General features: G+C 41.5%; 1 protein-coding gene across 1 annotated transcript in view; it reads left to right on the top strand.

Annotated features, from left to right (window-relative positions):
- Positions 1 to 18,141, top strand: part of LOC309567728 (sulfotransferase 2B1-like) — a 97,730-nt gene that overhangs the window by 66,321 nt on the left and 13,268 nt on the right. Inside the window, exons 3-4 of the mRNA XM_082273176.1 lie at positions 5,718 to 5,926; positions 8,260 to 8,386. Coding sequence (XP_082129302.1) covers positions 5,718 to 5,926; positions 8,260 to 8,386 — 336 coding nt within the window. The remainder of the gene's footprint in view (positions 1 to 5,717; positions 5,927 to 8,259; positions 8,387 to 18,141) is intronic.

Below are 18,141 nucleotides of genomic sequence, written 5' to 3'. Positions count from 1 at the left end.
AACTGGGCATCCAAAACCTGTCAAGTTTATATGCATTTCAAAGCCATATTTAGGCTGCGCAATAACCTGCATGTTTGCAGGCTGTACCAAGTAGGTACTCAGTGATATAAGTCCCTTTAGAAAACTGTATTTGGGACATAGTCATAAACATTGTGACATCCCCAGAAACTACTCCTCAGATGCTTAATTGGTCAGATGGCCTCTGTCAACACCCCTTTGATCCCAGAGAAAAGGGGAATGCCAGGACAGTTTGACAGTTCTCATGTACCATCAACCAAGGAACATCTGTCAAGTTATAAGAGCCAATAACACCTTGCTCATTGACTGAACACTGCTGAAACCAGGACATTGCAAGTATTTTTTCTTTTCAACTCTTTTTTATTTCTCTGTAATTTTATTGTCTCTTTATTTCTTTGCAACACCCTTTTTCTGTAAATATTTTCTTGCATCATTTTTGACCTTTTCATTATTAAACCCTATTTTTAAAAGTGTTAACACTGTCTCTAAAGCGTTTAAAACAAACTAAAAAGAATCCCTGTTTCTTGAAGAGCGCTACTGTATAGCATAGACTTCTGAAAATACCTGTCTTTGGTGACAGTGTGTTACAGATTCTTATTCTAAAATCATAGATGGTATTGCTAATATTGTGAAGAATTGCTAGGCCGAAAGCTATCTGGTGGCAGTTTGGAGTTTAAAGGGTTAATTGCTTAATTAACGTAATGCCATGAGAATCATTCTTAGGCTGCTGGCACCTAGATTGGGCCCACAAGCTGGAAAATCTTTGTGCAGGGAGCAGCTGAGAGTGGCATTGTTACGTAAGTGACAACGCGGTGTGAGATTGGTCAGACCCTTATCACGAGTTAGTGAGAAGGGCACCGGTCTGATCTGCATTTTGTCACATCCTCCACTGACAGCTCAACTCTCTCTAACAAAAAAAAAAAAAAAAACAGCAGTTTAATCCAACATAGTTTTACTTCTTAAAATGCAGTACATTGGATCAGTCATTTGAAGTGTAAAGAAACAATAATATTCTCAGCTTTATGCCTGCTATGAAAGTTGACAGCTTCCTGAGGGAGCATAAAGAAGAAGAGACGGGTCTTTCTAAGGACTAAACTAACTAGCCCCTACTTAAAGGGAAGCTGGATCATACCATTAACAAATACGTAAATAAATAGTTACACTGAATTGCCACTAGATGTCAGTTTTAAGATATTAACCTCATGGCATCGGCTGCAAGCATATATGCAGCCTCTCAGCTGGTGGCCCTTGGCCCAGAGAGGCCTCATCATTGCGTGCATTATTGCAAACACTGCTGTCCCGAACGCGCTCCCAGCACAGTTACCGACGACTTGCGATCAGGAGCTTTCCGATCATGTGACCCCTATGACAGCCAATCACTGCGGTCACATGATCATAAACACCCCCCCCCTAAACTCCTTAAAGGGTTGGGAGACCTCAGCTCAAAGGAGTTAACACATACATAACGTGATACTATGAAACAGTAATAGATACATAATAAGTGTTCCAGAACATAAAAAGACTCCTGACTTTACAATATCCCACAATAGTATAACAAGAAAACTCTACATTTATTATGGAAAAGCAGTCCCTGAGCTTACCATACCCAGGCATAGACTCTTAGGGGTTGATTTACTTAAGGCAAATAGACTGTACACTTTGCAAAGTGCAGTTTCACTCTGCAAGAGCAGTTACTACAAAGCTTAGTAAATGAGGAAAAGTTTCACTTTGCAAAGAATACCCAATCACCTGCAAGGAAAATAAAAAAAAACAGCATTTTTGCTTCACATGATTGGATGATGAAAGTCAGCAGAGCTTCTGCTCATATACTAAGCTCTGGAGCAACTGCCATACCTCCCAATTTTTTGAGATGGGAATGAGGGACATCTATTAGCAAAATTATGTAGGCATAGGACACACCCCTGGTCCCACCCTCCTTAAAGGAGAACTGTAGAAAAAAATGACTGGTTAAACCCACAAGTCCTTTTTTACCAGTACTATTCCTTTATATTGGCTTTTGGAATTTACATATGCAGCAATTTAGAAATTGGATGAAAGGTTTAGCACTGGGAAACACTTTTTGATAGATAAGTAGTGCATTTTATATACAACTCTATAGATCAGACCAAAATGAGAGACTAATGAGGAGGAAAGAGGGATAGAGGGACTTTGTTCCAAATCAGGGACAGTCCCTCGAAACCAGGGACAGTTGCTATGCAACTGCTCTTGCAGAGTGCAAGTGCACTTTCCAAAGTGCACAGTCTATTTGCCTTTAATAAATCAACCTCTTAGTTTTACTACAGAATGATTTAAACTGAGACACTGCAGACAGGAGAAAGCAGTTCTATTCTGACTCCAATTGTTATATTAGCGACTATCCCTTTCTGAAACCGCTATGACTAGCCTGTATATAGTAGAGACACTCACTGCGCAAAATCTTCGTCAAATAGCTGAAAACACTCAATATCTATAAATGTCTTTATTGCATGCAGAAAGCTGTGGCAATACAATAAAATGCAGTAGATAGATGTAGAGGTTGTTTAGGTGATCAAAAAGGAGTATTGGCCTTTCCTAGCCCCAGTTTGTGTCTTGTAGGAGGAAGGACGCATTACAGAAGCCCACACACAAGAAAAGGAAATACAGAAAACACCATGAAACACAAAAAATGATCACAAGGTGGCAACATAATGATAACAATTACTTGAAAACAACACAGGCTGGATACACAAATGCAATTGCATTTTCTATGTTCTGCAGAGAACAAGTTCCACTGTCACTTTTTCCATAAAAAGTAGTTACATAGTTACATAGTAGGTGAGGTTGAATAAAGACAATAGTCCATCCAGTTCAACCTGTGTAGGTGTGTGTGGCTGTAATCATCTCACATAGCCCTTAATGTCCTGATCCTTGAGATGTAAGTCTTTTGAAAGCCACCATACTTCCCGCAGAAACCACCTTTTGTGGTAGAGAATTCCACAATCTTGTAGCCCTAACAGTAAAGAACCCCCCTCGTTGCCTGAGGTTAAAACGCTTCTCCTCTAATCGCATTGTACAGTATGTCCTCGAGTCCTCATGCAATCCCTTCGAATGAACAGCTTTTTTTCTAAGTAGTAGGATTATTATTTTCCCTTTCCTCTATTTATAAGGCAGAGAATGTATAAGACATTAAGGCCCCTTTCACAAGAGGTGGATGCACTCCACTTGCTCAGCGGGGACCAGAGGCGTAACTAGAGCCTTCAGGGCCCCGATGCAAGAAACCATGAAGGGCCCCCCCAGATCCCTGGCCGGGGCCCTTCCCTTCAAGCCCAGGGCTCTTCCCACTAATCCTGGGGCTCTTTACTCTCGTTGCATGGCCTTTTATTACGGTCCCGCAGCAGGATCCTTTCACAAGTTCTGCAGTGGGCTCCCTTCCTGCAATCTTTGGGCCTCCCCACAGTGGTGCAATGCCAGGGCCCAGTCGCAAGTGTGACTTTTGCAATCCTGGAAGTTCACCCACTGGTTTGCTACTGGGCCCCCTGGAGCATGGGGCCCGGTAGCAATCGCAACCCCTGCAACCCCTGTAGTTACGCCCCTGGCGGGGACCGTTCTGCTGATTCCCGCTGAGCAGGAGGATGACAGGTCCTGTCCACTCACTGTGCAGAGACAGACCTGTCAGAGTCCCACTCTCCTCTATGGGGAGATCAGATGAAAACGGACAGCCTGTCCATTTTTATCCGATCCGACCCGCTGGACGGATGGCGAACATATCGCCATACGTCTGTTTTCAGCGCCTCTTGTCGCCATCCGCCTCCCCATAGAGGACAATGGGTTGGGTCTGCCTGAAAAACGGACAGGCGGACCCGATCAGTCCGATCGTGTGAAAGGGGTTTTAACAAAGTGGGAAAACACAGATATAATAAACAATAACAATGCTACAATCAGTTTTGCCATCTTTGCCAAAACAACAATGTATCAATTTTAAAATCTCAGCCAGTTCATGTTTGGCATATATAGTCTACAATTTGTCAAGGAACCAGGCTATTTTATATGCCTTGACAAAGCATGGGATATCCATGAGTAATGTGCGTTAGCCAAGATTGTAATCTATTCCACTTGTAAAAATTACCAAAAAAAGGTAGTAAGCCTGTAAATGCCTCTGGAATTTTGGAGTTGCTACAATACAAAGTCATTTGTGTTATTGTACAAAAAAGTCCATAAATGAATGGTAAAATCCAGGAGAGAAAAAGTAGATGACACCAGCATTCCCAGAAGAACCATATACAAAAAAGGAAGAGGGTGACTGGAAAACAAGAAAATAGCTTCACACCCTATGTGGTATAAGGTAATATCTTACCAGATCACAATGACCACTAAATCATAGGTGGTCCAAATAGGCAAACAACCGATCATCTGTCCATAAGACATGGGTACATAAAGGATCAGCCATAAACCAGCTCATATGTTATGAAAAGCAAGAGATAAAAGCACTCCCATGTGCATTAAAATGCATTAAAAGATATAACATTTATTACCAGCAAATCAAATGGTACAGGCATAAAAATCATGTGTTGTGGTGTTCCTGCAGCATTAGTTCCGAAATCCAGGCTTCTGCGAGGAATCAGCAATCCTCCAATCAGAAATGAAAAGGGTGATGTCACCGCTATAAACCACACCCTACATGTTTTGTCATACATGACGTTGTCTGGGGGTTGGTGTAGACCAGTGATGGCGAACCTTGGCACCCCAGATGTTTTGGAACTACACTTCCCATAATGCTCATGCACTCGGCAGTGCAGTTGAGTATCATGGGAATGTAGTTCCAAAACCTCTGGGATGCCAAGGTTTGCCATCACTGGTCTAGACTCTAAAAAGGCGCTTTTATCTCTTGCCTTTCATGACATATGAGCTGGTTGATGGCTGATCCATGTCTTGGGTACGGAGGATCGGAGGATCGGTTGATTGCCTATTTGGACCACTTATGATTCAGTGGTCATTGTTATCTTTTAAGGTGATTACCTTATACCACATAGGGTGTGTAGCTATTTTCTTGTTTTCCAGTCACCCTCTTCCTTTTTTGTATATGGTTCTTCTGGGAATGCTGGTGTCATCTACCTTTTTTCTCCTGGATTTTACCATTCATTTATGGACTTTTTTTGTATGATTTACATACTGTTTATTGTTATATATTGATTATGTATATCTTATCTATTGGTTCTATTATCTTTGGTTAGCGCGGCACTATTTGCTTGTGTTTTGTTTTTGGAAGTTTGTATCTTTATTCCAAGTACTAGCTGCTTACCTCATAGCACAGTGTACTCTGTTTTAATTTGTGTTATTACTTTGCATTTGACTGCACCTTGTACTACTATCACTGTTCATCACTGTGCATCCCTATTTGTAAACTGATCTTAGGTAGTTCCTTTTAAATATGTGGCATATTTATCCTTTTAAATATGTGGCAGTGTGGAAGAAATCCTCCAAGATTTACTATATAACACAACGCAGAAGATTTACTAAAATAATCTAGTGCAGCTGAGCATGGTAGCCAATCAGCTTCTAACTTTAATTTGTTCAGTTCAGCTTTGACAATAAAATCTGGAAGCTGATTGGTTTCTGTGTAGAGCTGCACCAGATTTTGCATATTCCTGTTGTAGTAAATCAACCCCATCGGCTTTTTTTATTATCCATATCCATATAGATTGTATTTGTGTTGTTTACAGGCACAAATTGGATGATAGAGATCTTGAGTTTAATCAAATATAATGGGGATGCGGCATTATGTCAGAGTGTACCAAACTACGAAAGAGCACCATGGTATGAGACTGTTCAATTTCAAGAAAATGAAGAAAAACTTACCCAGCCAAGAATAATATCCTCCCACCTCCCCCACCACGTGTTTGCAAAATCGTTTTTCAAATCCAAAGCAAAGGTGGGTATGAGATAACCTGACTATTTAAAACCCTTTCATTTGACACCGGGTATCCGGCCTAATGCTTAGTGTTATGAAACTCTCTTTCTAACTATACTGCTATGTACCTATATCCAGGAACTATATTTTTGATATCCTTGTTGTTATTTTGATATCAAACTCCCATATTTAATGGAGATAACCTGAAATTACTTAAGATGGTTATATTTCTATTTACTCTACGTGATACCATTATTTGTCATATTAATGTACCAATTCTCTTTGTACCACCATCTTCTGTTTCCTTTCAATAAAAGTTTGTATACAAAATGAAATATAAATTACTGCCTTAGGAACTGTTCAAAAGTTAAAGCTAACATTTACTTACCTTTAAAATGTATCTATATTCAGACTAGGATAAACTCACTTTTTACAAAACTGCTGACAGGCAGGGTATTTATGACAGAATGGACCCTAAAGAGGCCATAGATGCTTGTCAGCTGTCATATATACTGAGCCACACATGTGTAGCTCAGTTTACAAATATGGCACCCGCTCTGTTCTGTGGTGATGAGACTCCTGTGTGCATGTACAGGAGTGACGTTATCGTGGTCTTGCCATTCAAGCCCAATAGACGAAATATGAAAGGAAGACTGGGCCATGATGGAAATGCTCAAACACTGACAGCTCAGTGCTGAATACTAGAACATTATGGCATAAACCTGCAGAGGACTTGATTTAAAAATATATATATATTTCTGATATGTGTCTTTTGTACCATGTACTTGTGTAAAGAAGTATCCTCTTTGCATTCCTTCCTTTGTTTTAAATACCTGGCGATCCTGCCAATCCCACTACTTTCCTATTTTAAACTGAGCAGGCTAGACATATAAGCACATCCTTCCCAGTGTGGTTAGTTTTCTGGCTGTGCTGGGAGCATAACCTGCCTGGCCAAGACTTGTGCTGACAGCCCTCCCCCCTGCAGTCAGCACCCCCAGCTTTCTAAGCCCCTTATGCAGCTGAGAATAAAAGTTGTGTAATAATTAATAAAAAAAAATATGTATATATATATATATATATATATATATATATATATATATATATATACACACACAAATGTTTTGTCTTTCTTATCTATTTTTGCTATTTTAAGCTAAACGGGTTGATTTACAAGGCGAGGGTACACTTTTATACCCCTTTAAGTAACATTAGCATTGTGGCAGATGCTTCAGTAGTTTGTATAATCTCCTGGAGTTTGGAAAATGAAGGAAGAGAGTAGGGAGTGTAGAGGTAGAGAGAAGGAATTAGAGAGGCAGGGAATTGAAAGGGATTAGTCCAGTGTGGAGGAGGTTGTTTGGAATGGAATTGTATGGAATTGTACTTACCTAGGTGGATGCAGTATCGGTCCGATGCTGCATCTGTCCCCCACCGGTTCTAAGACTGAGAACCGAGCGATCAAACACTGCCGATTGCTCAGTTCTCAGTGCTCCATGAGCAGAGAGCTGGTGACTGTCAGTCACTGTCTCTCTGCTCTGCCCCTAGTCCGTGCTCAATGGAGCGCTGGGCTGACTCGGAGGTGGGTGCTGCTGACTCGGGCTCCCAGCGGCCTGTTGAGAGGCTGAGCCAGGTGCCGGTCCAGGGTTCTCGACAGATCCCGACCATTTGATTGTGACATTTACCCAGCCTGGACCGGCTCTGTGACATCAGCCGACAGTGGGCTTCAGCTGTCAGCTTAAAACAGGTCACAGGAGTGCAGAGCAAACTGCTGATGAACTGGAGAAGTACAGCCAAATAAGCAGAACTAAACTGCTGAATGAATGGCATACCCCTGCCCCTCCTCCACACCACCATTTTCAAAATTCTAGCACGTATGTATACGCATTACTAGGCTGCAACTGTGGGACGTTAGGGAACATGCATGACATATTTATGCACATGCACACAAACACTGCCAGGCAGTATACTGGCAACCTGCCAGAAGCTAGCGCCGTTTGTGCACATGCGCAGAAGTCCTGGTGTATGTGCGCATATGTGTGTCAGGTTTCAGTCAGGTCCTAGATACCAGCAGCGCATATGCGCACGTGCGCCAGGATTTCTGCGTGTGCGCACAAATGCTGCGAGCATACCGATTGGCTGAAACCCCAAAGTGTTTTTCTGCACAAAAAGATATACAATTTTTTAGCCTTTCTGTAAGAGGGGGTGGATAATAGTAAGTGAGTTTAGTTCCCCATTTTTTTTTAAATGTATTTATTTATTTTAATATCTGCCTCAAAAGCCAACTTTGTAGCACAGACACATGAAAACAGAGCACCTTTGAATGCTAAAATATCCTGAATTCTTTGGGTTCTTTTCAGATTATATATACAATCCGGAATCCTAAGGACATAATTGTTTCTTTGTTCCACTTCACTAAGATTCTTTACATTTTCAAGGAACCTGAGAATATTCAACAATTAATTGAAGACTTTGTGAAAGGGAATGGTGAGTTTATGACGTGAAACAATACACAATACAAAGGATTTACTGAAATATGAAGTAAAAGACAGGTGCAGGAAAAAAAGATTTAAAGTACTAATTTATACATATATTGTGTGATTGTGTGTCAGCTAAGCTAGGGTAATCATGTGAATTTGTTGACTCCTACTTCACCCTGTTTATGGTACTGTAATACCAGATTTCATTGTAATCCAAGCTTGGTTTTTATAGTGATGTGTCACATTGCAGAAATTCAGGTTTGTAATGGATATAATGTAAGGTGGTAGATGGAGGGGGGAAGGGAAGGTTGAACTTGAAGAAGGGAGAGATCTCCAGCTGGATGTCAGAAGGTGCTCATGTAAGTGGGACAGAGTCTATAGTGAGCAGCGCTGATACACACACCTACTATGTGTACCTAATTCATAAATACGTGCATAACATATGCTAGAATACAAATTCATAAATACATGCAAAGATATAATAAAGTGCTAATAAGACATAGCTTACTATATCAAATACTAATAATTTTTATATTCACGATGTGCAAACAATATCAAAAGTGCTAGTGCAAATCAATGTGCAGTATAATAAATGCCAAGTGATTGCAAACATCCATAGAATGTTCATAAAGTACTATAGTCCAATTATGGCACCTTCAAAAACTGAGAAATAAAAAAATGAAAAACAAAAAAATCAAACAAGATAAAAAATGGTAAAAAATGGCTCAATGTTGTCCCCAATTCCTCCAATCGTGTACAGTGTCCACTGCACTGCAGAACCCAAATGTGAATCCATCACTGCTCTCACTAAATCAAACTCACCAGAACACCAGGCTGGTCAGATTATAAATCAGCACAAACGCCCAATTATTTCCAGCAACCACTGTATCCACTCCTCTCCCGAGTCAGACTCCTGTCTGTATCACCTCTCTTTAGCCATAGTGCTCAATATAGGAAAAGTAAAAGAAGGAAGGAGGCTCCCATCGTGTGAAATGTAAAAAACAGGCTTTTATTTAAAATAACAAATATTCCACTCACATGTCACGTCTGTCCTCCCAACACTAGGGTTAAAGGCTAGATATTGTAGCTCGTTCGTCTCCTCGCAGACTGCGAGTTTGAATTGGTATGCGCAGTGACGACAGCGTCCTTGCCCCGCCCCACGTGTTTCGTCATGCGACGTCCTCATGTAAGGTCAGGTTTATGGAAACTTAAAACAGACCTATCATTAAAGAGGCATTGAACCCAAAAACAAAAGCATTATTTTTACCTGTTTATCGGGCCAGTAAGTCTACTATTTTTCAACTTCCTTTACTGGACCAAGATATCCAGCAAAAGTGACCGTCAGAAGGATGAGGCAAACTATATAACACAGAGATTCTTACAACGGTCAGATTTTATTCATTTTTTTTTACAAAACCTTTATGCCAAAAGGGATTAAAAAAAACTTGTTGCTGTAACTGCTTCAAAAGTTTGTTAGTTAAAGTGTTACTAAACCCAGGACCCTGCATTTACTATATCTGGTCTCCCACAGTACACAGAACATGGGAACACAATTCCTTTTGTAAATATAAACTGCTAAATATCTTTTTTTATCAGCAGTATATAGCAGTCTTGTGACTTCTATCAGTGTCTGGCCAAGCACTGGTTAAAGCTTGTAGAAGCAGTTATCTTTCTACTCTGACTGTCCTATGAGGCTGCAGGACCCCTGATCCTCTGTCTGGACAGTGCTGATTGGCCTTGGGATCAGCACACATGCACCCTTCCAAGAAAAAAAAAAATACTCTCTAGCAATACATACCACACTGAACGTGTGCAGAGGGCTCTGTACTATCAGGAGATAGATTGGGGACAGTAAAAGAAGGGGAGGATTAGAGAAGACAGGATCAAACAGCCTTTTTACATAATACGGAACATTATCCCCTTAGGTTCCACAGTGAGTATAACAAGCATGCTTCGCTGCATGGGGCCCCCCCAAACTCCATACCAGATCGTTATCTAAGCATGCAGCCCGGCAGGTCAGGAAAAGGGGGGGACGAGTGAGTGCCCCCCCTCCTGAACTATACCAGGCCACAACCCCTCAGCAAGGGGGGGGGTGCTTTGGGGCAGGGAGGTCTCTGCGCCCTACCCCAAAGCACCTTTTCCCTATGTTGATGGGGACAAGGGCCTTTTCCTGACAACCCTGGGCGGTGGTTTGGGGGGTTTGCGAGCAGGGAGCTTATCAGAATCTGGAGGCCTCCTTTAACAAAGGGGCCCCCAGATCCCAGCCCCCTTCCTATGTGAATGAATATGGGGTACATTGTACCCCTACCCATTCACCCAAAAAAAGGCAGTGTATTGTAAATAAAAACAATAGACGGTTTAACAAGTCCTTTACCAAAAATCTTCCTCCGGTCTTCTCCTCCGGTCTTCTTCCTTTGGTGTGCTTCCTCCTGTCTTCTCTGTCACTGATGTCTTCTCCGCTGCTGACCAGGTCCTCCTCAGACTCTGTCTCCTGTCGTTGTGCCAGCTCTGCTCTCTGCTGGTTTTTATATAGCTATGGGGCGCGAGATCCTGACCCTTATGAGATCATGTTTAAGAGAGTGGGTTGACTGGCATCTTCAGCTGTTGGTAATAGACTTCATGGCTATATAATGGATTCTAAAATGGCTCTAGCACATACATTGAATTGGGAGAGAAATTACTAACCCCAGCAGGAAGGAATACAGGGATATATATACTTCACCGCTAATCCATTATTTATGCTCATCCCTTCTACTGTCCGGTGAGTGGGGACACAAGAGGGGAGCACAGAGTGAACCATAGAGTTGTCCTATCACTATTTGCACTTTTGAGCACCAGCACTTTTGGAAGAATTAATTACAATATATAGTCATTGCAGACTATAAGGACTTTTTCACTTGGCAATTTATTTATATGAACTTTATTTATTTATTAATTTGCACATTATAAATTGCACATTATAAATTATTACATATTGTATTCATATTTTTTATTTATATATTTATTTATACCATTTTTTGGATGGTATTGTATTTATTCAATTACATTATTATAGGAGGCAACATTAGGTTGATATATTTACTATTGTTTAGGTATAGTTAACACTTTAGGAGCACTATCATATTATACATTTTTTCACAGACTATATTCATTATCTTTTGTGCACTTGTCACTTTTAGCACTCTTTATATAAAGGAGCAGCGCTGATATATACATACTATATAACTCTCAAGGTATTTACCTTTGCTATAAGCAGAAGCCCACACTTGGAGCATAATACTTCCATAGCCATCCACCTTGACTTTGGAGATATACAGTGATTTTTATACATCTGAGCAAAAATATTATATTCCTAAGCGCGGGTTAATTTACATTTCTAAATTACTCATGGGTCACTTTGGATGTCAGATCTCTGCATTCCTCAAACCCCCACAATTTAGCTATGGGGGCATTAAATCAGTCCTTTTTTCTCAGAAAATAGGTGCAGGAACTCAACCACGACCCCCCCAAAACCCCCTACCCCCGACACATAAACCCTTCAAACTGCATCAAATAGTGAGTATTGTCAAATTTCACTAACAGTGGGAGGGTCTTAAAGGGGCATTAAATACCAGGAGAGCATTATGTACACGGTGCAGAGTTTGGTGGAGGTACACACAGAGTGCAGAGTTCAAGGGTGCTCTATATGCAGAGCTCGGGTGTGCCCTACACACAGAGTGCAGAGTTCTGGGGTGCGCTACACACAGAGTGCAGAGTTCAGGGGTGCACTACACATAGAGTGCAGAGCTCAGCCTTCTTCCACAGCTGAAAATGGGGGAAGGGGGATCTGCGCTAAGGAATATAAATAAGGTAAAATTGGCTGCAGTCCACTTCGAGATATAACCCTAAAAAGGGATATATGATAAACGTGTAGATAGGTGTATGAAGTGATTGGCCCTGCCTGTGTTGTGTCAATAAAGCTTAATGTATAAATTATTGATCAATATCCTCTGACCACATGTAATTCACAAAAAATTATTTGTGAATTACATGTGGTCAGAGGATATTGATCAATAATTTATACATTAAGCTTTATTGACACAACACAGGCAGCGCCAATCACTTCATACACCTATCTACACGTTATTCCACAGCTGCTTACCTCTGCATCCCCCATCCACACCTCACTTTTCACCCCTCTTCTTCTCTAGTACCTCTCGGCACACTGCGGGTGGCTCTGCCTCTCTCCCTTGCAGGGAGATCATTCAGTAGGGGTGTTAGCATCCCCACTGAACCCCAAGCACCTACATTTCCCTGTGTCCCCATCCTGCATTCAGTGGGAGACGCTCAGGAGTTCAGATCTATGGAAGCCGTTGGGAGAAAAGCTGTCACTTGTAAACGCAGAAGCCAGACCTCTGTGTTTACAAGTGATAGTGGTGAGCAGGGAGCAGAGGGCCTGAGCCAAAAGGTGGTGGAACTGAGTTCCACCAATTCCCAGCTGAAAAAAGCCCTGCATTATAGAGATAGTGGATACACAAAAGAATCACTGGAACTTTTATTAATTGCAGTGGAAATCTTTCTTACACACATTTTTTTTTTTTTTATTTGGAAGGTTTTCTGTTTGAAAAGGTGTAGGGCTTTTATGGGGGGGTCAAATTTTTTCCCATGTTTGGCCAACCTATTTAACCACTTAACGACCGCCATTATACGTCGGTCGTTTAAAGCTAAATACCGGGGTTATGGCAGCAGATAGCAGATATAACCCCGGTATTTTTTAAACGGTGGACAGTCGGCTTTCAGGTAAGGGTGGTCCCAGTGGTGGATTTGCTGCGGTATTACCCTTACGGTGCGGCGGAAGAGGTGCCCCCCCCCTCCCGCCACGTCCCGGCCGTTTCCCCCGCAGCGGGGAAAACGATCCGGTCCCGGATCCTCAAAGACAGGAAGTCGAGTGAGGGCAAGATGGCCCCCACTCGACTCTATGGTCTTGGAGGACAGGAGCGACGTCAAACGTCGTTGCCTTGCAACTGGTTTAAAGGGCCGATTCTTTTCCAACAATTTTTTTTTCTTTTTTACTGTAGTTGTGAGGTCTGAGGTCTTTTTGACCCCAGATATCACAATAAAGAGGTCCTGTCATGCCTATTTCTATTACAAGGGATGTTCACATTCCTTGTAATAGGAATAGAAATGATCAAAACATTTTTTTTTCAAAAACTGTGCAAAAAAAATAAATAAATAAATAAAATAAATAGGAAAAAAAAAAAACTAAAGTGCCCTGTCCCCGTTAGCATGCACGCAGAAGCGAACGCATACGCAAGTCCCGCCCACTTATGTAAACGGTGTTCAAACCACACATGTGAAGTATCGCTGCGATCGTTAGAGAAAGAGCAAAAAATTTGAGCTCTAGACCTCCTCTGGAACTCTAACTGGTAATCTGTTGAAATTTTTAAAGTGTCGCCTATGGGGATTTTTAAGTACCAATGTTTGACGCCATTCCGCGAGCGTGCGCAATTTTGAAGCATGACATGTTGGGTATCTATTTACTTGGCGTAACATTATCTTTCACATTATGGAAAAAAAATTGGGCTGACTTTACTGTTTTCTTATTTTTTAATTCAAAAAAGTGAATTTTTTCCCAAAAAAAATTGCGTTTGGAAGACTGCTGCGCAAATACGGTGTGATAAAAAATATTGCAAAGATCTCCATTTTATTCTCTAGGGTCTCTGCTAAAATATATATATATATATATATATATATATTTATATATATATATATATATTTATATATATATATATATATATATATATATATATATATATATATATATATATATATATATAAAATGTTTGGGGGTTCTAAGTAGTTTTCTAGCAAAAAAAAACAGATTTTAGCTTGTAAACACCAAGTGTCAAAAATAGGCCCTGTCTTAAAGTGGTTGTAAAGGCTGAAGGTTTTTTACCTTTATAATACTATACAGGAAGGTAAAAACCTTCAGTATCCAGCTGCCCCCTCACCCCCCTTCTAATACTTACCTGAACCTTATCCAGCGATTTGCACGAGGGCCGAGACTCTCCAGGGTCTTTCCCTCCTGATTGGCTGAGATGCAGCAGCAGGAACCATTGGCTCCCACTGCTGGTAATCGCAGCCAGTGAGGTGGGGGTGGGGCTGAGCCACACACTCTCTGTGTCTTATGGAAACAGAGAGCCGTTTCGGGAGTGAGCACGCACGAGTGCCCCCATAGCAAGTGGCTTGTTAAGGGGGCATTTGGCAAGGGGGAGGGGCCCTGGGAGCCAGCAGTGCACCCTAGAGGACCCTAGAAGCGAAAGCTTGGGACTGCTCTGTGCAAGACCATTACACAGAGCAGGTAAGTATGACATGTTTGTTATTTAAAAAAAAATTCCTTTACAATTACTTTAAGGCTTGGTGGAAGGTTCTCCACGTCTATGTCATGGTTAACCCCTTCACACAAGGTATTGTTTGGTAGGGGGGGTACATTGATGATCTTCCATGGCGTGGAGGGGAGACACATTCGAGCTAGAAAAGATGGTAAAGTATTTTAAACTGGAATAATGTGAAACTGTTATTACCTGTAATAAAGATCTGCAGCAAATAGAATCTTTTAGAATGACTTTACTTGGTAAACTGGAGACAGGCTGAGTCTCTAAGCATTAAAAGTGTGACAGCAACAACAAGATGGGCAGCGCTGCAACCACCCTGCAACCACACATTATGCGGTTGTCCATCAATTTAGGGGTTAAACAGGTGGTGAGAAGGTGATATAATGCCTCCTCACTGCCGTTCTATTGCTTTGTGAAGCACAATCTGAATGCAGAGCACACTTTAAATAGCAAAGTAAGTCTATACAAGGCCTTAGAGTTCCCTCCACAAGTTCAAATAAGGGGTGCTCACTTGGGATATTTTATGCAGAGGGTTCCTCTTTCTAATTTCTGACATTTTCGGCAGCTATCTTCTTTTTCGTGGCGATCACCATCCTCTGTTATCACTGAAAGTAGGGTATTAAGCTGGCAATACGTGGTTAAAATTTTTCGTTCAGACAGCAGGCTGAACAAAAAAAAAACAGAACCGATTCCCCCATCCACACATTTGAGTTGGATGGGGGAATCCTCACTGTTGTGCTTACAGTGGGGAGACTCCCCTGCTGTCAGAATATACAGATTAGCGCTGCCACCATTGGCTTCTGCTGCTAATCGAGTGGCTTTTCTCCCACAGGGTGGTTGAACCTCCCTGGCGGTATGATTCTTTCTGATTTTAGGTGCTGAAATCGGTACCATTATTTTGCATGTAATTCTTAATGATGAGCAGCCCAAACTTACTATTTACATATGATTTTTTTTTACTGTGCGTTCTTCTTTATAATATCTCAGGTATGATAAAGTTTGAAACACAAAATCATAAATTATAATATAATAAAAAACTATAAATAAGCTAAAGTATGTATGTATGTATGTATGTATGTATGTATACATATATATATATATATATATATATATATATATACATATACGTATACGTATACTGTATATATATATGTATCAAAGAGAGGTACCTGTGTTGGGTGCTATTGGTGGTGCCACATCCCTATAACAATTCAAGAAAACGTTTCCCCTATTGGTGGGACTTTTTAGGCACTCAAATGTACACACAATTTTATAAAAAGTATAAATTTTATTGAAAAATTACAATTCCATAGATATGCATAAAAAGCAAGTAAAGTAAGATACATCACATGTGCATTTGGGAAGTGACCACACAAGTACAGAGTGAAGGCTCAAAACCCGACTAGTTTCGGAGCTAAACAATTACTCCTTCTTCAGGGGGGAGACGAGACCCTGGGTGGTGGTCTGTAGATAATTAATTAGGTAGACATCAGTCAAATATAACAATAATGCAGTCATATATACATTACAATAATTTGTAGAACAAGAAATTTCCTCAAGATAAAGAAGAATTGTGACTTACATTCTATGCAGTGATGAATGGCACTATAAATCTGCCGGGATGTATTAAAATCAGATGCTGTCTATGCTCCACCGAACCTACACTCTGGCTGAATCAAAACATATAAATGGGGTACTCAGACCTCATACACATGTGTTGTGGAGGAAACGAGTATGCCAATTTCTTGTGGGTGGCTCTCAGGAAGCACCAGGTAAGGATAGCTGGATCCCAAATTAGTGGCTGATCAGCTGGAAGGAGGAAACGTGAAATTGTAAGGAACAAGTAACTTCAAAAATCCAGTGATTGGAGGTGGCTATTTCTTTAGAAAAAGAGAATGGAAGATGCATAAGGAAATAAAGAAAATAATTAAACATTCTTACTAGAATGTACATGTTGTATTTGGAGGCATGAGGTTTCATATTCCTCCAAAGCTTCAAAACAAAAGGAGGAGAAGGAGGGGTAAATTTACTTGGTCTTACAGAGCAGGTTATTCTCTATACCACGTTCTAAAAGTTAATTGATTTGTGTCTCTTCCATTCTAGTATAGCCATTAGTATAAGATAGTCACCTCCAAAGCACAAAGATAGAAGGTAAAAAAGGGGGGTTTTCTTGTTGATGAGTATAAAAATAGAGTATACCAGTTACCTTGTTCAGATGATAAACGGCCTGGATCATGCCAGACAAACAACCCTCGGTGTTCACAGCAAGCGAGCAATTGGCTCACTGCTATGATTCGGGGGTTTAAATGTGAAGTCAAATTGACTTCACAGCTGTATTTACTTAGCTGGATTGGTTTGAGTTCTCCTTCCGTTGATTGCCTGGTGGGGTCCCTGGTGTGGGGGGGCCGGGCGCTCTCCCCGTCCACTGCTCGGCTGTCGGGCATGGCGGAAGTGCGGTCGGCTCCTGCGCACCACCGGCACGTCACATGACCCGCTCGCGTGGAACGCAGGCAGGGCATAGTGTGAGTCATCGTCTGGACGTCTCGTGATACGCGAGATTGGTGCAGAGCCGAGGACTCATGTTGCGGCTCGCCACTAGGTGGATTCTATCTAGGATGAGAAATCAAATTTTTGGACATTTCCTTTGGTGAACAAGTCCTGCATGTCGCCCAAGGGGCAAGTCTGGGTCACATGTCTCAATGCTTCTAATGTGTCTGTTGGCACGTTTAAAAAATTCTAATTTCGTCTTGCGTCTACTTAGAAAATCCTTTTTGGATTTTATCCCCATTACATATACATTTTTTCTTTTTGCTCCATTCCTCTTTATTTGTTGAATGATATTTTGTCAAAAAAACAGAGAAAGAACCTCATAATTTTATATACACCTCATTTAAATTTCTCTTTGTCCACAGCCAGATGAAACAATGGGTAAATGTATGGCCATCCAGCTCGCTCCAGGTAAACAGCCCGGCACGGTAAGCGGCCGCCACCTAGTGGCGAGCCGCAACATGAGTCCTCGGCTCTGCACCAATCTCGCGTATCGCGAGACGTCCAGACGATGACACACACTATGACCCGCCTGCGTTCCACGCGAGCAGGTCATGTGACGTGCCGGTGGTGCGCAGGAGCCGACCGCACTTCCGCCATGCCCGACAGCCGAGCAGTGGACGGGGAGAGCGCCCGGCCCCCCCACACCAGGGACCCCACCAGGCAATCAACGGAAGGAGAACTCAAACCAATCCAGCTAAGTAAATACAGCTGTGAAGTCAATTTGACTTCACATTTAAACCCCCGAATCATAGCAGTGAGCCAATTGCTCGCTTGCTGTGAACACCGAGGGTTGTTTGTCTGGCATGATCCAGGCCGTTTATCATCTGAACAAGGTAAC

The sequence above is a fragment of the Pelophylax lessonae genome (assembly GCF_965119305.1).
Source record: "Pelophylax lessonae genome assembly, chromosome: 12".
In the NCBI taxonomy this organism is placed as follows: Eukaryota; Metazoa; Chordata; class Amphibia; order Anura; family Ranidae; genus Pelophylax; species Pelophylax lessonae.
Note: the sequence above shows the minus strand (reverse complement) of the source record. Positions and strands in the feature narration are given on the sequence as shown.